The 18,265-nt window shown below is 43.3% G+C and overlaps 1 protein-coding gene across 1 annotated transcript in view; it reads left to right on the top strand.

The window, feature by feature from the left end:
- The window catches only part of LOC146681435 (collagen alpha-1(XX) chain-like), a 46,368-nt gene extending 32,489 nt beyond the window's left edge, over positions 1–13,879 (top strand). Inside the window, exons 24-42 of the mRNA XM_085447686.1 lie at positions 2,760–2,798; positions 2,910–3,048; positions 3,319–3,461; positions 3,677–3,786; positions 4,041–4,199; positions 4,332–4,409; positions 4,581–4,667; positions 4,750–4,803; positions 5,453–5,548; positions 6,178–6,231; positions 6,319–6,372; positions 6,457–6,510; positions 10,323–10,394; positions 10,477–10,512; positions 10,661–10,727; positions 10,849–11,037; positions 11,135–11,212; positions 12,391–12,552; positions 13,065–13,879. Of these exons, the coding sequence (XP_085303812.1) occupies positions 2,760–2,798; positions 2,910–3,048; positions 3,319–3,461; positions 3,677–3,786; positions 4,041–4,199; positions 4,332–4,409; positions 4,581–4,667; positions 4,750–4,803; positions 5,453–5,548; positions 6,178–6,231; positions 6,319–6,372; positions 6,457–6,510; positions 10,323–10,394; positions 10,477–10,512; positions 10,661–10,727; positions 10,849–11,037; positions 11,135–11,212; positions 12,391–12,552; positions 13,065–13,093 (1,700 nt within the window). The 3' untranslated portion in view covers positions 13,094–13,879. The remainder of the gene's footprint in view (positions 1–2,759; positions 2,799–2,909; positions 3,049–3,318; positions 3,462–3,676; positions 3,787–4,040; positions 4,200–4,331; positions 4,410–4,580; positions 4,668–4,749; positions 4,804–5,452; positions 5,549–6,177; positions 6,232–6,318; positions 6,373–6,456; positions 6,511–10,322; positions 10,395–10,476; positions 10,513–10,660; positions 10,728–10,848; positions 11,038–11,134; positions 11,213–12,390; positions 12,553–13,064) is intronic.
- Positions 13,880–18,265: the final 4,386 nt, after the last annotated feature.

The raw sequence follows: 18,265 nt of genomic DNA, 5'->3' as shown, positions 1-18,265 counted from the left end.
CTTACCTGCATCGTTTTGCATCAGAATGTCATTGGAAACTCTAAGAAGGGCTGTTTCAGTAGAATGAGCTCTACGAAAGCCAGACTGAAATTTGTCAAAGATATTATATTTGTCTAAAACTGCTGTAAGCTGCTTAGCCACAATCTTCTCTAAAATCTTAGCAATTAATGGTATTTTTGAGATCGGTCTGTAGTTGCTAGTGAGAGATGGGTCCAGCATAGGCTTTTTTAACAGGGGGTGTATAACAGCAGTTTTAAAATAAGCAGGGACTTTGCCAGATCCCAAAGAGGTGTTAATTATAGTGAGCATACAGGGACCAATAGAGTAAAAGACATTTTTGAATAACGATGCGGGTAAAATGTCGAGTGAACAAGAGGATACTTTTGTTGCACTAACTATTTTTCCAGCTCGGATAGTGAAACAGGTAAAAATCTTTCTAAAACAACAGGCCGAACTGGCGTGGGAACTGACAGTGCAGATGCTGATGGGGACAATTTTTTACTTATATTGCTAATTTTTTCTAAAAAGAAAGCAAGAAATGTTTCGCAGTCTTCATTAGAAGAAATAATGGCAGCAGGTGGAGCAGGAGTAATGATATCAGTAATAGTGTCAAATAATACCTTAGGATTACCTCTGCTCTTTGCAACCAACTGAGAAAAGTAAGCAGCCCTCGCATCTCTAATTGCATTGTTAAAAGAGGCTAAAAGATCCTTTAAGTAAAGGAGATGAACATTTAAATGAGTTTTCCTCCATAACCGCTCAGCTTTACGACAATTACGTTTTATAGAGCGGATGTTGTCATTTAGCCAAGGTAGGGACTTGGAAACAGGCACAGGTCTCATTTTAACCGGACAGATTTCATCTAAGATCGAAAGACAATGATCATTAAATAGATCTGTTGAGAAATCAACACCGTTTTGTGGGGATAGTGTTAAATTAAAAGCATCTGAGAACTTCTGTGCTGTGGAGGAATTTATAATGCGCGACATAACTGTCCGGTGAACAGGAGACATAGGCTCATGAAAAGACATGTTAAAAAGAATACAATAATGGTCAGAGATAAAAATCTCCTTAGAACAAATACAATCAATATTCAAACCCAAGGTAAAGACAAGGTCCAGTGTGTGACCTTTGTTATGTGTGGGGCCGGACACATGCTGGGTAAAATGAAAAGAATCCATAATTTTGATAAAACCTCTGGCAAACAGGTCGGACTCATCATCAACATGTATATTAAAATCCCCCACTAAAAGCAATTTGGACAACCTCATAGTAGAGGACAGGAAGTCGCTAAACTCCGCTAAAAACAAGCTGTTAGGGCCGGGTGGACGATACACCACAGCACAGTAAAAAGGATCCTTACTACCAATTTTAATGAGCTGCAATTCAAAAGAAAGAAAGTGTCCAACTTTCACTGAACGGCAGTTGAAACGGCTCTGAAATGCCACCGCGAGACCTCCTCCACGACCAGAACCCCGAGGCTGGCTGATGACAGAAAAGCCATTTGGGCACATTTCAATAAGAGACGAATAGTCCAAGCCCCGCTGCCAGGTCTCGGTCAGAAGCAGGAAGTCCAGATTATTAGAAGCAATAAAATCGTTAAGCACAAACGATTTATTAGTCAAAGATCGGGCATTAAAGAACGCCATAGTCAGCGGGGTGAGAGCATCATTATTAGGAGAAGCTCGAGTTAAAGGACGTAAATACTCGAGGTTAGAGCCTTCACGTTCGTATATTCCACTCACCGAGGGGATGAAAAGCCAGTCAACAGGAGAGTCTGGATTGAACCCTTCTGAGGTAGCACGGTCTCGGAGAGCCAGGCCCTATATATCCAAGCAGGGCCGTGGAGAACAAATTCCTCTCTATGGAGCTGTTTTGAGCGTAGGTAACAAAACCCGCACGACATCGCTTTCCAATCAGCCCCCGCCGCCAGAAAAGCCTAAGCTTCACCTGGATACCTGATCTCCTTCCTCTTCTTCTCCGTGAACTACGGGGAACGCTGAGAACGCTGGCCGAGGATCCAGCCACTGGCGGTAGATGAAAAGTGCCAAAGGAGTGCGGGGGAAAGTGCGGAGAATAGAAAGTGCCAAAGGAGGAGGAAGATGGAACATCTTGGGCCATCATTGAAGATCGGATTGATAACAGCGTCAAACGATCATAAACCAAGGCAGCCAGAACATCATTGATACAAATAAAAAACAGCAGAGTAGAGAAAAAAAACACGACGATAGAACGTGACAAACTGCACCCGGCAGCGGCGAAGCCAAACACAGGCGCCATCATACCGGAAGCAAGTTGTGGAATAAACAATAACTTCAAGATTAATATAAAAAGAAATTAAGTGAAAGTGTTGACCTCTGGTAAGAATGGGCATAGTTTTTTAATGACTGTGGTGCTGATATGCAAAGCTTTTTAATACGATGGAGATCACGTTTGTTTTTAAATTGTAAACAATAAGTTTTCTAAGAAATATTTCTAAGGAAGTTGGTGTGTGCACACACTGTGTCTGTGAAGGTTCTCAGTCATCCAGGTCATCGTAGTCAAAGGAGCTTGCAAAGAAAAGCGTCTGGACTTCTTTAAGTTACTTGAAGTATACGAAGTATACGATTCAATTCATTTGAATCGTATACTTCAAGTAACTTAAAGAAGTCCAGACGCTTTTCTTTGCAAGCTCCTTTGACTGTGTGCACACACTGTTTTTGAATAAAACCCGAGCATACAGCAGTACTTTTGCCTACTTTTACACTCTTGTGTTGCAGTGTGCCCTGAAGTCACCATCAGAAACAGCATTGTTAAAGGTGAGACACGCTGTCCTCCCTTTAAACTGAAACTTTAAAAAAACAAAACAAACAACAACAACTACGAAGGAAGCACCACACTGTGTTTCTGTTACGTTTGTGCTGGTTTAGGGTTCAACATGATGGAAGCCTTTGGTCTGACTCAGAGAGCTCACTCATCGGTGGAGGGAGTGGCAGCCGAGCCTTTTGTCTTCAACACGCTCCCCACCTACACTCTGTACAGAGACGTCCAACTGACACAGAGCACCAAGTGAGAATTTCTTTCAGTCCTCCACCTTTTCTTTGTCATTGTATTTTAATTTGAGTAAACACCAGTTCACTGACATAGACACTAATGCAATGCTTTTCAAAATTTTTGTAGCATGTCTCATAAGCCAACCCTAACATCACATGGTCCTTTTTTGTCCTGTGCTTGTGAGACTCAGGCATGGAAAGGAAAATTATGTAAACTTTCACAGAAATGTGTTTAGTCAGTGATAGAAAAAAGTGAATCTTGCGGTCTGTCTTGCCATCCTTCCAGGTTTATCCACCCCGCAGGTTTCTCCCCAGAGCACACCATCAGCATTGCCTTCCGAATGCTGCAGGATACACCCAGGGAGCCTTTTGCTCTCTGGCAGCTCACAGACAATGACTTCCAGCCAAAGATGGGAGTGGTGATTGACCGTGAGTAACACTGCCTGCACCTTCCCGCCTCCTGCACTGGAAGCATGTCTTTGGACTTGTTGCAGTCCCTTAATCGTCTACATTGTTCTTTAACAAAAACAGAGAACAGAAGTGAACACATTTCTGTAAACTCACCTCCCTAAGCTCATTATTGTGGCTTTTACGGGAAATAACAAATGATGACCTTATTATCCTGTGTGTTTGTGTTTTTGCAGCAACCACCAAGCACCTGTTATACTTCAGTCTGGACTACAGAGGTGAAGTGCAGGAGCTGACCTTTGACCAGCCACAGGTCCACAGGCTGTTCTATGGCAGTTTCCACAAGGTGAATGTAAAACTAGGAAAATAGGCTACCCTACGCTGAGAAGCGCCCTATGGTCGCTGGCAGAGAGATAACCGTCCACTCTCACATTTGTTTTAATGATGGGCAGTTTAGGATCATCATTTAACTTAACCCCACTGCATTTCATTGAACTGTGAGAGGAAGACTCTCCCAAAGTGTGAGGTAGGGTTAGTGTTAGTAGATATGATGACTTAGACCTCAGACGCCTAAACGGCACATTTTCTTCCATTTGGCAGGTTCACCTTTCTGTTAGCCAGGTGAGTGTATCCTTGTCTGTGGACTGTCAGCACGTGGGTGAGAGGCCAGCCCGTCCTCTAGGCAACCTGCCCACCGATGGATTTGAGATGCTGGGAAAACTGGTGAAGACCCGAGGACCTAACAGTGGCTCAGCCCCGGTATTTAACATTCTTTGATATTAATTCTAGCTCAGCCTATTAATGCACTCTAAACATACCTTTAAAAACTGTGGATGATCACTTCCTCTGTCCTGTATTCAATGTCTGTTCTGTGCTCTTCATCACTTCCAGTTTCAGCTGCAGTCTTTTGAAATCGTCTGTAACACCACGTGGGCTTCAGAGGATACCTGCTGTGACCTGCCTGGAGTGGTCAGTGTGCTAATATTTACATTCACCTTTCTTCAACCCTTATTATTTCACAAAAAAATCATATAGCTGTCATGATTTTTTTTACCAAGTGGTGGTGCAACATTGAGAGAACCTTTCTAAGAGCAGTGTAAATTTGCTCACTTAATATCTTTATTATTGTGTCTGTGTAAGAGAGATGAGGAGAGCTGCCCTGCCCCTGCGTACACATGTACCTGTTCCTCTGACGTCCCTGGAGCTCCTGGTCCCCCTGGACCACCTGTATGTCACCTCAAACACACCCAGAGTACTTGTTGCATGATTCCTCACTGTTAAACACTCAGTTCTTTGTCTTCTTTCCCAGGGGAAGCCAGGCCCTCGTGGCGAAAAAGGTGAAAAAGGAGAACATGGCCAAAAGGTGAGCTGAAAGCTTTATTCAGACCTTTCAGATGCAGTCATGGCTTTATTTAGAAGTTTGTGTATAACAGTCAGGTTTTTCTCATTTTGCCTGAGAAGTTGAACAGCTTAAACCCTGCTGCTCCTGCCACAAGAGGAGACTTAGCAAACAGGCATTACTTTTTTTTTAACGATTAAATATTCCCTGAAGAAAATATGCAAAGAATCAGCTAAAAAAATACAAATGCAGCTGTTGAACAGCTGTTTCCATGTAGTTTCAGTCACAGTGTAGGTAGGGATCGCTCAGTAGGTAGAGTGTTTGCCCCATGATCTGAAGGTTGGAACGGCTACCCTGAGGTACCCCTGAGCAAGGTACCGTCCCCACACAATGCTCCCCGGGCGCTACATTGGTGGCTGCCCACTGCTTCACTGGGTGAAAGAGTTAAATGCAGAGGAGTAATTTCCCTACTGGGACTAACGCATACACAATACACAATAAATGAGTGTTACATCAATGCGCAACTGACAGTGGAAGGGAACTTAATCAGACTCATGAACATGAGAACATAACATAGATAATATCTCAGACTGTTTGTTGAAACCAGAACCATCTACCTGTAAGTCTCACTTTTCTTTGAATTAGTCTCTTATTTATTTATTTATTTTTTCAGGGAGAAGTAGGTCCTCCAGGAAATCCTGGACTTGAGGGAGGCCTTGGACCTGTGGGCAGCATCGGGCCACGAGGCATTACAATGCAGGGCAAAAAGGTAGATTTAACCCTCTGGGGTCCAGGGTATAATTGGCTGTGTTTGACTACTTTGGATTTTACCTTTATATTTCACCTTAGAAACGGTTTACTTTGCCTTGTTTTGTAACATTTCTTTTCAGCACAACCTAATGTGTCCGGCTACACAGTTTTTTGTCGTTTTTTTTTTTTTTGCCTGCAAGGGAAGCACTGTCCTTACAAAGTCCAGTGTTTACTGTTTCTTCCTGCACTAAACATGACAACAGTACTCAGGAAAAAGTATGCTGAAAATTATTTATCATAACCCGAATTTTAGATGGGATATAAACACTATTTAAAAGCTGGTATATAGTTTGAAGTCTGCACTTCAAACCATGTCATTTGGACTCGCCCATCTGTCAATGGTCAATGTCAATGGTAACTTTATTGTCCCTGATGGGAAGTTGATTCGCAGTATGTCAAAACAAACAACAAACATACAACCAACACATCACGTACACTCATTAAAAAAATACTATAATATAATGTCGAACCCAGAGGGTTAAATGTGTACCAATACAGTAACTATGGTGAAAGCTTTGCCAAACAAATGTATGTGCATCCATGTGGATAGTTTATTGTGCAAAAACGTACTCGTATTAATTTCTTTAGGGTCCACCAGGAGCAAGGGGAGAGAAGGGAGATCCTGGGCGACCGGGAGTGCAGGTAAGTTTAAAGTGAAGTAATGGAGTCACCAGAACCTAACCATCTGCTTCTAACAGCTCTCTGTCTCAACCTACTCTGTCTCTCTAGGGGGTACCAGGACCACCAGGTCAAAAAGGGGAGGAGGGAATCGCAGGTGCCAAGGTGAGCTGCTTGATCTAAGTCAGCACAGAATGCATCAAGCTGAGCTCTGTTTCTGTCCTCATCTCTCTGCTACATCTCTCACAGGGCATCAGAGGTGTGGAAGGGAACATGGGCGCACCCGGCATCACTGGACCCAGGGTAAAGCGTAAATACATCTTCATCTGTTTGTATGCATTTTTGCCTTTGCTGCCAATTTTAAGTTTGGGCAGTGACACTGAGTTTGAGAAAGTGCATCTTATCATCAGGGAACAGTTTAGACTGTGAACGAACCTTTTCCATTTTAGACACTACACAAGCTGTCCTCTAGCACCACTCTCAGGACAAAGTATCTTTGTTCAAGGTTCAAGGTTCTTTATTTGTCACATGCATAGTTATACAGGTATAACATACAGTGAAATGTAACCTGACACGCTCCTCGACTTGTGCAAAAAAGGGGGGGGAGGAAGAACATCATATATAATATATACATTAGGTGAATGTGCAGTAGTAGCATGTAAGCAGCAAGCAGGTGAATTCTGTATATTAAGTGAATTAAATAAGAATAGACAATATGAACATATTTAAAATTAAAGGGGGGTTCCCCGGAGGCATCTTCCTTGGGGGGCTCAACCCGGGGTAGCGGTCATGTCCGGGTGGGGGCTCTTTTGGCTCTCGGGTGACTGTTTCCTCGTGGCTGCGTGCAGCGGGGCTAGGGGAGGGTCTGTGCTGACGGACGTGGGTTACTGACCTGGTAGCCTGTCTGCCCCTGGGTGGGTCCGGGATGGGCGTGAGGTTCTGGGGGCGCTCCGTCTCTGGGCTGGGGCCCTGGCCGGGCCTCGGGGCCTTGGGTCCTGGTTTGTGTGTTGCCGGGGTTGTGGGCGGGTGGGTGCATGGGGGCCCATCCCTGGCGCAGGGTGCCGCCGGTGCGTCGAGCCGCCTGGGGGGCTCTTCAACTGGTGGGGGAGATTGTCACATCTTGCAGGAGCTTTCCTCTCCTCAGGAACTCTCTGCAGGAGGGGGAGATACAGGAGAGGTGGAGGAAGATCTCAGCCTGGGCGTCTATTGTCTCATGTAGTCTGGAAGATGAATGGATGGTGGGGTGGGTGCAGTTTTCTCTGTGGTGGGGTTGGGTGGACTGTCCCGGGCTCTGTGGGGCCGGGGGGCGCTGCTGCGCTGGGCCCCGGTCTGGATGGGCCTGGGCCCCCTTTCCCTGGCGGGTCGCGGAGTATGGGAGTGCCTACTGGGGTCAGCGGGGGAGCTGGCCCCAGGGAGGGGTCACCTGCCCCTCCCTTCCTTCCCTCCCCATCTCCAGCTGCCTCCCTCTTCCCGCTCCACCACAACCACCCACACATGCAGGGCCTTGGAGTAGGGGTATGTCACCAGGGTGCAGAGGAGGCTACCCCCCCCCCCCCCCCCCCCCCCCTCTGTCCCCTTCTGGCTGCCTCTGCCTCAATTTTATCCCACAACTTAGACATTCACATTACTCACACTCTCATTACACATACATATAGGATCTTGGGGGTGGGCACGATACACAGAGTCCAAATTACCATCAGGGTGTACACTTCACCCCTGGCGTCGTTGCCCACCTCTCAATTTTGAATACACGTAGACATTGAGGGCTAGCAGGAGGGACCATGTGCTTACCTGCTGCTCTCTGGCAGGTAGCTCCATGCCCTCCTGGGTTTTAATTGCACCTTAGAACACACATGCATCAACACTACAATGAGCGGGTGGAGGGAGGTTTGGAGTCTTCTCTCACCCCCGTTCTCTGCGGCCTGCTGGAGCGGGGGGGCTAGGAGGAGTTGGCCGTCCAGCTGCGGTCTGGAGTGTGGGGCCTCCCTGCTGCTGCGGAGTCGGGGCGGTCTGCCTCTCCCCACCGCAGGGAAAAGGGGAACACCACCTGGGTCTGGGTGCAGTTCCCCCCTCCAGGGGCAAGGGTACCTAGACCCGGTTCGTAGAGTACGCTTGGGGAGTGTGATCGTGTGTACAGCGTCTCTTTATGTCTGTCTCCATGTTGGTTGAGTGTGGAGTAAGTGCATATGAGAGCATGAGGGTGGGGATGGATGTTTGTGTCTGTGTGTGCCTGTATGTCTGTGTCTATATGTCAGGTTGGGTATCAGACGCCACCTCTCTGGGGACATCTCAGGCCCTCCAAGGTTTGGAGGCCTATCTCCACCCACCACTTCCCCTGCCAGTGGCGGACTCCCTCAGGTGTCGGTGCGTTGGTGGTTCTTTGTGTCTGGGGGTGGGCGTCCGGGTACACACCGGCTCACTCCTTGGCGGCCGCTTATCGGGGCATGGAGCCTGGGGCTCGCTCGGGCCACTTCGGAGGTGGGGTGCCCCCGGCCTCTCGGCCTGGGGCTCGGTCACTCAGGCACAGCTGGCTGCCGGCGGAGCTCATGGGCGCGTCACTGCAACTCCCCTGGCTTCTGCTCCGCGGCTGCTGAGTAAGCCCTCATCTGGGACTCTCCTCAGCTCTTACTGGGACAGTGGCGCGGCTGCCCCTCTGTTGGTCTTCCTTGGTCTCTTGTGTTCTGGGGACCTCTGGATGTCTGGAGTTTTGATCTCCTCCATACCTGCTTCATACCCTGGAGGACGGGGCTGTGGCTCCCCACACTCCCTAGCAGATCGTTACATGGAAACCTTTGGAATGCAAGCATGCTGATCCACACAGGTATGCACACAGGTGCACACATGGGTATTCACAGACGCGGACTACAGCTTTCTTGGCTGCTGCCTCAAAGCACATTGTACGCTGTCTATCTTGCGTGCTGCACAATATCGTTTATTATTTAGTATCTACTGATATCTACTGCTAGCTAGTTTATTGTGATGGTGCCGTTTTTTTTATTATGTTGCTCTTTGTTGTTTGCTTTCTCTTCTGTTTTTTTTCTCCATACAGGTGACCCAGGTGTTTTGTTTTTTTTGTTTGTTTTTCTTTCTTTCTTCTCCCCCTTCTCACCGTCTCTTCTCCCCTTTGGTTTTCTTTCTCTCCCTCTCTTTCTTTCATTCTCTCTCCCTGTCCTATCCCCCAGTCATGTCTGTCCCGTTTGTAGCAACTGAAAATAAAATAAATTCATAATTATAATAAAGGTCAATCAAATGGACCAATATGGCAAGGCCATGATGATCCACTTGGTAAAATAAATCCGCTTGGCATCTTTCTTGGCCTTAAGACAACAATTCTGATGGCTAAAGATCCAAACGGGACACAAAAAAAAAAAAAAAAAAAATTAAAGGAATTTGAAATGTACATTGTGCCGGTGGGTTTGTTTAATCAAACTTTGAAATGAAATACGGTCACTGTAGTTCAACACAGAAAACAACATTCAGCTCAACTGCTGTTCATTTGGTTCTTTTATTTTTTATACAGTGAGGTTGAAGTTGTTACCAATTTAGCAATTCCTATTCAATTATTGGTATCACTTTAATTAAATTCCTTATCAATTCTCTTATTGATACTCATTGGATTCTCATTGGCTCCACTTTGAGAGTCACCACCATTGCTAAGCAACATATCAAAGACATTACATGCACGTTACGTTATATGTTGCAAATGATTTGCATGCTGTGTGGTCAAATGTTTGTGCATGTCGGAGGTATTTCCCCTCTCTGTTGTGATCAGTGTTTGGTCATTACTCAGAAAAAGTAGTTATTACACATATTACACAGTACACTTTTTTAAAAACTAATGTAGTATGTTATTTAATTACGCAAGTGAAAGTGGACTTGAGAAGTGGGATTGATAGACAAACAGACTAACAATTCCAAGGGGAACCACTGGGAAACGGTTCTTCACCTCCTTAGTGAGGTGTAATGAGCTGCTCTTTTATGTGTCCTGACCTTATCAAGTAAAGTCAATCAAACATGTGGTGTGTGTATAATAAAACTGTTTGCTATCAGGACTTTGTGTCTGACTCACTGTAGGTTTATGCATCTAGCATATTCTATCTATCATGTTTAAACAGGGTTTCCAAGGAATGCCAGGATACCCAGGGCCTATAGGAGAAAGGGGCCCCCCAGGTCCTGTGGGACCTACGGTAAGACCTAGGAAATAAATATCACATAAAAGTCTGACCTGTCCTTACAGCTGGTTATTTATCTTTACACTCTACACTACAGGGCTTGCCAGGTAATAAAGGGGAAAGAGGAGAAAAGGTGTGTTATATCATCATTATCTTCTTTTTTTCATATAGATCAGCTGTAATGGCATCTGATCTTCTTTTTAAATACCTTCTAAAATGTTTCAGTTTCTTTTCAATTGACTTTATCTGGACAAACAGTTTGTAACTCTGTTTTTTTACAGGGAGAACCTCAGTCCATGGCTATGATCTACCAACTGGTCACACAGGCCTGTGAACAACTAGTACATAGTAAGCACTCTAAAAGCAAGCATGTCAGAAATGCATACTGTCTGCAGTGCTGTTTGCCCTCCTCACTGTGAGGAAGAGTCCAATAAGAGTGCCAAAACATTTTTATTCTTTGCTTTTTCAGAGGAGGTGTTAAAACTCGACATGTTCATTAACGAGATCGGTCGTAAGCCAGTTCCAATTGAAGAGCCAGTGGGGCCTCCAGGGGAACCAGGAATACCAGGGCCCAAGGGCCCACCGGGTGAGAGGGGCTCACAGGGTCGTGTAGGCCCAAGGGGAACACCTGGCAGGCCTGGATATCCAGGAGAGCAAGGTAAGCTTAGTAGATAGTTTGTTGGAAGCAAAACATCACTTACAGTTTGATGTTTAACCAAAGTTATCACATTGATTTGTCTCTTCCCTCTCTGCAGGAAGGAAAGGTGTGCCTGGGGACAAAGGTGATGCAGGGTCCAATGTCCAGGGTCACCCAGGGGTCAAGGGATTAGCAGGTACCTCTGTATAAGTAACATAATAAAAGCACACACACATTCAAAGTTACCAAACTTGAAATGATGTCAATGGTCAATGGTAACTTTATTGTCCCCAGTGGGAAGTTGATTTGCAGTCTGTCCATACACAGAAAGACAAAAACAAACAAAGACAACACACACACAAAAAAATAAATAAATATATATTTTTTAAAAAGCCCAGAGAGAACAGCCCAAATTTTGTCATCAACAAAGTGCAATGTGTAATGGCAACAACCCTTATGTTTAGTATTATTATCCATGACAATAGCAACAGGTACAAAAGACACTCTGTCTCTTGGTCTTTACTCCAAGCACTTTATATTGACGACCTGAGGGAAGCAGCTGAAAATTCTTAAAGAAAGGATGGTCTGAACACAACATGACAGAGGTTGTCTTCGACAGCACTTGCCTGTTATAAAAGTCCACAAGCTGGACCTGAGACTTCCCTGAAATCTGACCAGCCACTTTACCCAGATTACTAAGTCTGGTCTTATTGTTCAAACACACATTACCATACCAAGCAATGATACAGACCATTAAAACAGATTCAATAAAACCTTTATAAAAAAGGGTCATCATTCAGTTAAAACCTCTCAGTCTCCTTAAAAAGTACACTCGTTGTTGATCCTTTTTCACTGTAGCAGCAAGACATGACTCAAAGGACAGAGCCTTATAACGAACAACTCCCAAATACTTGTAACTGTCCACCAGTTCAATGGCTGCACCATTTACTACTGTCAGTGCAGAATGGGGGGAATGGTTCCTGAAGTCAATTACCATGTCCTTAGTTTTCAAAGTGTTGATCTTTAAGAATGACTGATCACACCAAGAAGCAAACTCATCCACAACAGGCCAATGGGAATCCTCTTCACCATGAAGAAGGCTTACAATGACTGTAAGCTGCATATGTAATGAAATGCCTGTTAGCCTGTGTACTGCGACAGTCATTAGTGTACAAAAATATAGTAGAGGAGAGAGACAACAACCCTGTGGTGAACCAGTAGAAGAATTCAGCTGTTTGGAAAAGCAGCCGTTGCTATATGTGCTAATAATGAATAATGATAAACTCCTTGTTTTTGACTGTCTCGTAGCATGAGTGTTTTGATAAGCACCTAAAATAAAATGTAGTATTACTGTTTTAAAATGTGTATCCACAGGACCTCCTGGTGAGTCTAAGCTGGGAATCCCAGGTCCCAAAGGAGAAAATGGTATGCTGGGGCCATCTGGGATCCCGGGAACACCAGGTCAGCCGGGCGAGATTGGACCACCGGGTGTTTGTGACAACAGCGGAGGCTGCCACATGCTTCCTCAGCAAACAGGTTAGCAGCTAGAGAAAGGCTACTAATCATGCAACCCTGTGAATGTAATGAGTATGAAGATCCAGGCCTGTTTTTTGTTTTGTGTTAACTAATGAAGTACATGTGTAAGTACATGCATGTTTGTCTGGTGTAAGAGGAGCGCTACAGTAGGCAGGATTTCTATTCTCACATTCTGGTGTGTGTTTTTTGTTGTTGTTGTTGTGGTGGTGGTGTTTCTTATATAGTAATATGATCATTTTGGCTGAGAGTGCTGAAGTCCCAATCTGCTGTCCACACCTTACGTTTATGAGGTGCAGCCAATCAGAAGACAGATGGTTTAAAGAATGGTTGACTTAAAAGGAGATGAACTAAACCAGCTTGTTTTAGTAGCTGCACGTGACTAAATCACTGTGGACTGTGTTCAGCTGTGAGCCATGCAAAGCTGCAAAGCACTTCTCATTTGACAGAATTGGGTAACTTTGACATCATTTTCACTTATTCGGCATCCTTTTCAAGTTTCTTTCTTCACACAGAAGACTCTTATGATGACTACCAGCCTTGAATGGAGAAAACATGCAGGAGGCAGTGGTAAGGTGACTGACATCTGTAGGAAATGACTGGTTAATTTGGAAGTGAGCAAAAGACTGACACTGGAGCACAGAAGAACTTTGAAGAGGTTTGAAGAGGTTTGCTGCATTGAAAAAGAAAATAGTAAGGGAAGATTGTGTCTCTCTCTTCTCTTATTAAAATCTTCACTCATGTTTCAAATCAGCTAAGAAATTATTCACTTAAGAACAATTAGGGAGCTTTTTCGTACAAAACCTACCAGTTGATGGATAGCTTCATAAGAGATCTTTTCCCAGTGGAATCAGTAAAGTCTTGCCTTAAACAATGTATTCGCACTGAAATCTTTGTTGCCACGTTTCTGTATTCATGCACTGTATCAATGCCAAATAGTTTAGCTGCATATGTTATTTTCTGTGTATTTCATTTGCCATTCTAACCTTAACTGCCTCAAGAAGAATGAAATTGCATAATCCATGGTGGAAAAGCTTCTTTTTCTTCCATGGTATAAATGATGCTGTGAGAACATTTCTTTCCACGTGTATGATAATTGTTATATTGTTAATTATATTAACTGTATCTGGATATCCATGTTTATTTTAAACTGTATGAATTCTAATTGCTTATTTGTGTTTACATTTAATGATTTTCAAAGCTTTGGTGACAAGAATTTGTGTATAAAAGAAAGAGAAATACAGTGTCAGATAATATTTCTTTTGGTGTATCTTTTTTGTTGCTTTTTCTATGTTTTTTTTAATCTTGTTAATAAAATGTATAAAAATGTGTGTAATTAATCACAATGTGTTAGTGTGTAATCACCCTGAGACATGCATGCCTGTCTGCCAGCATCAAATCTAAAGCTGGTTCTGATTTGCAGATGCAGCCTGCGTAATTTGTCCAGATTATCCGAGCTCTGTTCACTACACATCCAGTCTTCACTTATCAAATCTGTAAGATTCAAGGCTGGTCCTTAAAAGCTCCCAACAACGCAAAACTGCAGTTTTGTGTTGTGTCACTGGAACAAAAAGTCATAATGTAATGAAATTCTGTTAGGAGGGTGGAAAAAAATAACATGATAGTGTTATAATTCTTCATTCAACCATCTTGAGGAGATCATTGTTTCCAGTGGCCTCTATTTTGCAGAGCACAGCCAACCTGTAAGTGACAAGCAAAATGTTGTCAAATTGCCTGCAGTAGTAGTCTCGGGCTGGGGGGCTGCAGTAATCCTAGCGTATTTGTCAAAATAAAGGGAGATCATTTGGACCGAAGTGGGGAAATTCTTGTTCCCTTCAAATACTTTGCACAACACTGCAGAAAATAAACTCTCGGTTACTGGTTGTAACAGGGCGGCCCTTAGCGGCTGGAAACACAGTGAGATGGACCAAGGCAAGTGTAGTGGAACCAAAAAACGCATTTATTTGCTATACAGCTCTCCTTACAACAATTAATTTGTTAAGCTTCTTCACAGCACAAAAATCCATCCTCTAATGACAACTGGCAGCCTTAAATATGTTCAGCTGTCACAGACTTAACCATTATTCCACTCTCAGGTAAATTCTTAAATCCCAACCTTCCATCACAGTATACAATATATCAATAAGAATAAATAAATACATTTTCACATTTACATATTAATAAATATTTCACACTTAATGTTACACCAAACCCAATATTATAAAAACCCAAGCACAAAAAGATTCACCACACTCTCTTTACCAATGGTCTCTCCCGGAACCTTTAAATGGTGTCTGGACCCCCAGGGAAACATTTGCCCAAACACCTTGAAAAGGACACAGGCAAGAAAGGTGAGTAATCATTATCTTACACTTATTTGCACCACTTTTATCCCTAGATTTCACACACACATTTGCATTAGTTTTCCTTATTGGTAAACCTTAATCACAATCTCGATCACCATTCTTCTCTCCTGACAGACAACCACCACATTCCTTGATGAGGAGCAGCTGTGCAGGATCTGAAATAAGGCTACCAACTGATTTTAAAATTCCCAATAAATAGTCAATAAATATTTAAACTTCTTGTGTGCAAATCCATGCTTAAAGTGCAATGCTAAATAAAGTGCTTGATAAGGTGCTTTTAATAAAGTGAAAGGTGTGCTCTAAAGTGCTATACAGATAATATAATATAAATAAATGCGGTAAGGGAGTCCTCTTCCTTAAACTGGTCTTACGTTTAAATAGTGAAAGTGCTGAAATATATATATTTAGAAATGTTCCTTTTGACTTTGTCATGTTATTTGATCATTATTGTTATTGCATTCATGTACAAGCAGGATATTGAAGCTGTAGTTCGGTTTTATTGTGGAATATTCTGCTTGCCTTGAATATTTAAATATTCAGCAGACTCGGCAACAATGCAGAAGAGCTGAAGGCCACTATCAGAGCAATCTGGGCTCTCATCACACCTGAGCAGTGCCACAGACTGATTCCATGCCACGCCTTATTGCTGTAGTAATTCAGGCAACAGGAGCCCCAACTAAGGCTACGTTCACATTGCAGGCGAAAGCGCATCAAATCCGATTTTTTTGACGCTATGCGACCCATATCCGATCATGGTATGAAAGTGTGAACGGTACAAATCCGATATTTTCAAATCCGATCTGGGTCACTTTTGTATGTGGTACTGAATCCGATACATATCCAATGTTTCAGAAAGCGACTGCTGTTTGAACGGTCATGTCGCATTAAATCCGTCTTTTACGTCACTGACACAAGACAGACGCCAATTATCAGCGCCCGATAAGACATTGCGAAAGCTTCTTGGCCATCCGGTGAAACTGCTGGGAAGACAACGTTGGAGAAACGTTAACATTTTATTTGTACTGTATAATCTGCAGATTAAGACAGAAATCTGCAACTATCCTTTGAAGCACCGCTCCTCTCTAAAACAGCGATAAGGATAATTATTAGGTTATCTACATTATTATGTAAATAACAAAATAACTTAAAGCAAAAATTGGGAAACGTGAAGTCCGAAGTCTTTATATTAAGGGCCATCAGTCAAACAATATTGTTTGCTCTGGGTCTAAACAGAGCGCGTTGTGTGTGACATCTTCTTTTGCGCATGCGGGCCGCTTTGAGCGTTCACACTAGAGCGCGTTTGCTGTCGCATTTTTTTTGTAGTGTGAACAAGCAGACAAAAAAAATCAGATTTGATCAAAAAATCGGAATTGAGCATTAAGACCTGCAGTGTGAACGTAGCCTACGTATTGAGTGCTGTACATGCTCATACTTTTCGTGTTCATACTTTTCAGTTGGCCAAGAGTTCAAAAAATCCTTTCTTTGTATTGGTCTTACGTAATATTCTAATTTTCTGAGATACTGGATTTGGCGTTTTCATTAGTTGTCAGTTATAATCATCAAAATTTAAAAAAATAAACACTTGAAATATATCAGTGTGGAATGAATGTATTCATTTTACAACTTTCACTTTTTGAATGGAATTAGTGCAGGTGTGGAGATATTTCTAGATGTTCTGGAAGTGTAGTTTTTTTCATTATTTGCTTTTGTGGTATAGTCCTATATTAGCTGTTAAATGGCATTTATTAATATGATTGGATTTGACTTTAAGGTTTGAATTATGGTATTTCAAAGCAGCAAAACATTGGATCCTGGTTAAGTTGTATTTGTTTGTCTGATTGTTGAATTGTTTCTGTATTATTTTGTGTATTTTTCTTATAAGATTCGCAAGGGAAATGGCAGGACCACTGGGTTGCTTCTCAGAAGAAGATAGTCATAATAATACTTGTTTTTGTTGTGGTATAAAACTGTATTGCCTGCTTACAGGGCCATCCTTTTTGTGAAGCAGATCGCTGATTCACATCAAGGTCCAGCATGCTGCAACTTGTCATTTCAACTGCTACAGCAAATGAAGTCTTTTAAAAGTTAGTCGTTCTCCTGTACTTCAGAGAAGAAAACGAACACAGCAAGTACAAAAACCTTAACTCACCACTAGGTAAAGATCACCCTGAGTGGCTTTAACTTGCATTATTCAATATTACAATATTGACCAAATAAATATTATGTTTTATTGCAGCTTGAAAAACTAATGGCCTTGGCTACAAACCACTGCTGCTTTCTGGGAAGAAGAGCAAAAAAGGAGAAATCAGATGTGAAATATTAACCCCTGGCTGCAGACTTACAGCCTTTGTCAAGGAATCCCTTCAGAAGATGTGCTGATGTTATCAGTACTGTTGTGAAGGTAAGATTCAGATCCTGCATTTGTAAAGTTATGATTTATGTTTTTGGTGTAAAAAAAAAAAAAAGTTTCTTATGTTTACCTGTTAGAAGACCATTTTAGTGTAAAACCAGAAATTAAATCATCAATTCTCCCGTTTTCACATAAGCCATCTTTAATGTCCTCTTCTCTGCCACTGTCACCAGAGTATCCAGCTTTATGCCAGCCACCTTGTTGATTAGTTTTTCCAGCCTGGATGAGTCCATCTTTGCTGTGCTGCTCCCCCAGCACACCACAGCATAGAATAGTACTCCAGCAACTGCCAACTGGTAAAACATCCTCAGGAGCTTCCTGCAGATGTTGAAAGACCTCAGTCTCCAGAGGAAGTACAGTCTGCTTTTTTTGCATGACCAGTCCAGTTTGTTGTCCACCCACAGCCCGAGGTATTGTACTAGTTGACCACCTCCATCTCCTCTCCCTCTATCTGAACTGGCAGTGGACCTGGTATGGACCTCCTAAAGTCCACAACCAGTGGTCTTTGAGGTGTTGAGTTGCAGGTGGTTTGTGGGACTCCATGTAACAAAATTCCTCAGAAGCCTCCTGTACTCCTCTACCTGAGCACCCTGTGGTGCTCCTGTGCTGCTGACCACAATGTCAGCCCTGATGTCCTTCAGCCTAATGTACTGTGGTCTGTTGGTGAGATTGTTGGCGATCCAAGCAACCTGGCAGGGGTCCACCTGCATCCTGTTCAGCTTTTCCTGGAGCAGACGGGGCCCTCAAAGGCACTCAAAGTCAAGAAACAGGATCCTGACCGTGCCTTTTCCCTTGTCCAGGCGTGAGCGGGCTGTGCTGCTTTCATCTCCTCTTTCACTTTGCTCCAGAAGGCCTCCTCCTTCATGTTGAGGACAGCTTTGACTTCCTGTGTTACCCACGGTTTTATTAGGATAACACCGTACCACCTTAGCAAGGGCGA

This window comes from Copadichromis virginalis, linkage group LG23 (genome assembly GCF_057382275.1).
Source record: "Copadichromis virginalis isolate Kocher_CV1m ecotype Utaka linkage group LG23, C_Virginalis_male_GT1.1, whole genome shotgun sequence".
Taxonomy (NCBI): domain Eukaryota; kingdom Metazoa; phylum Chordata; class Actinopteri; order Cichliformes; family Cichlidae; genus Copadichromis; species Copadichromis virginalis.
This window is presented reverse-complemented; position numbering and strand designations above follow the sequence as displayed.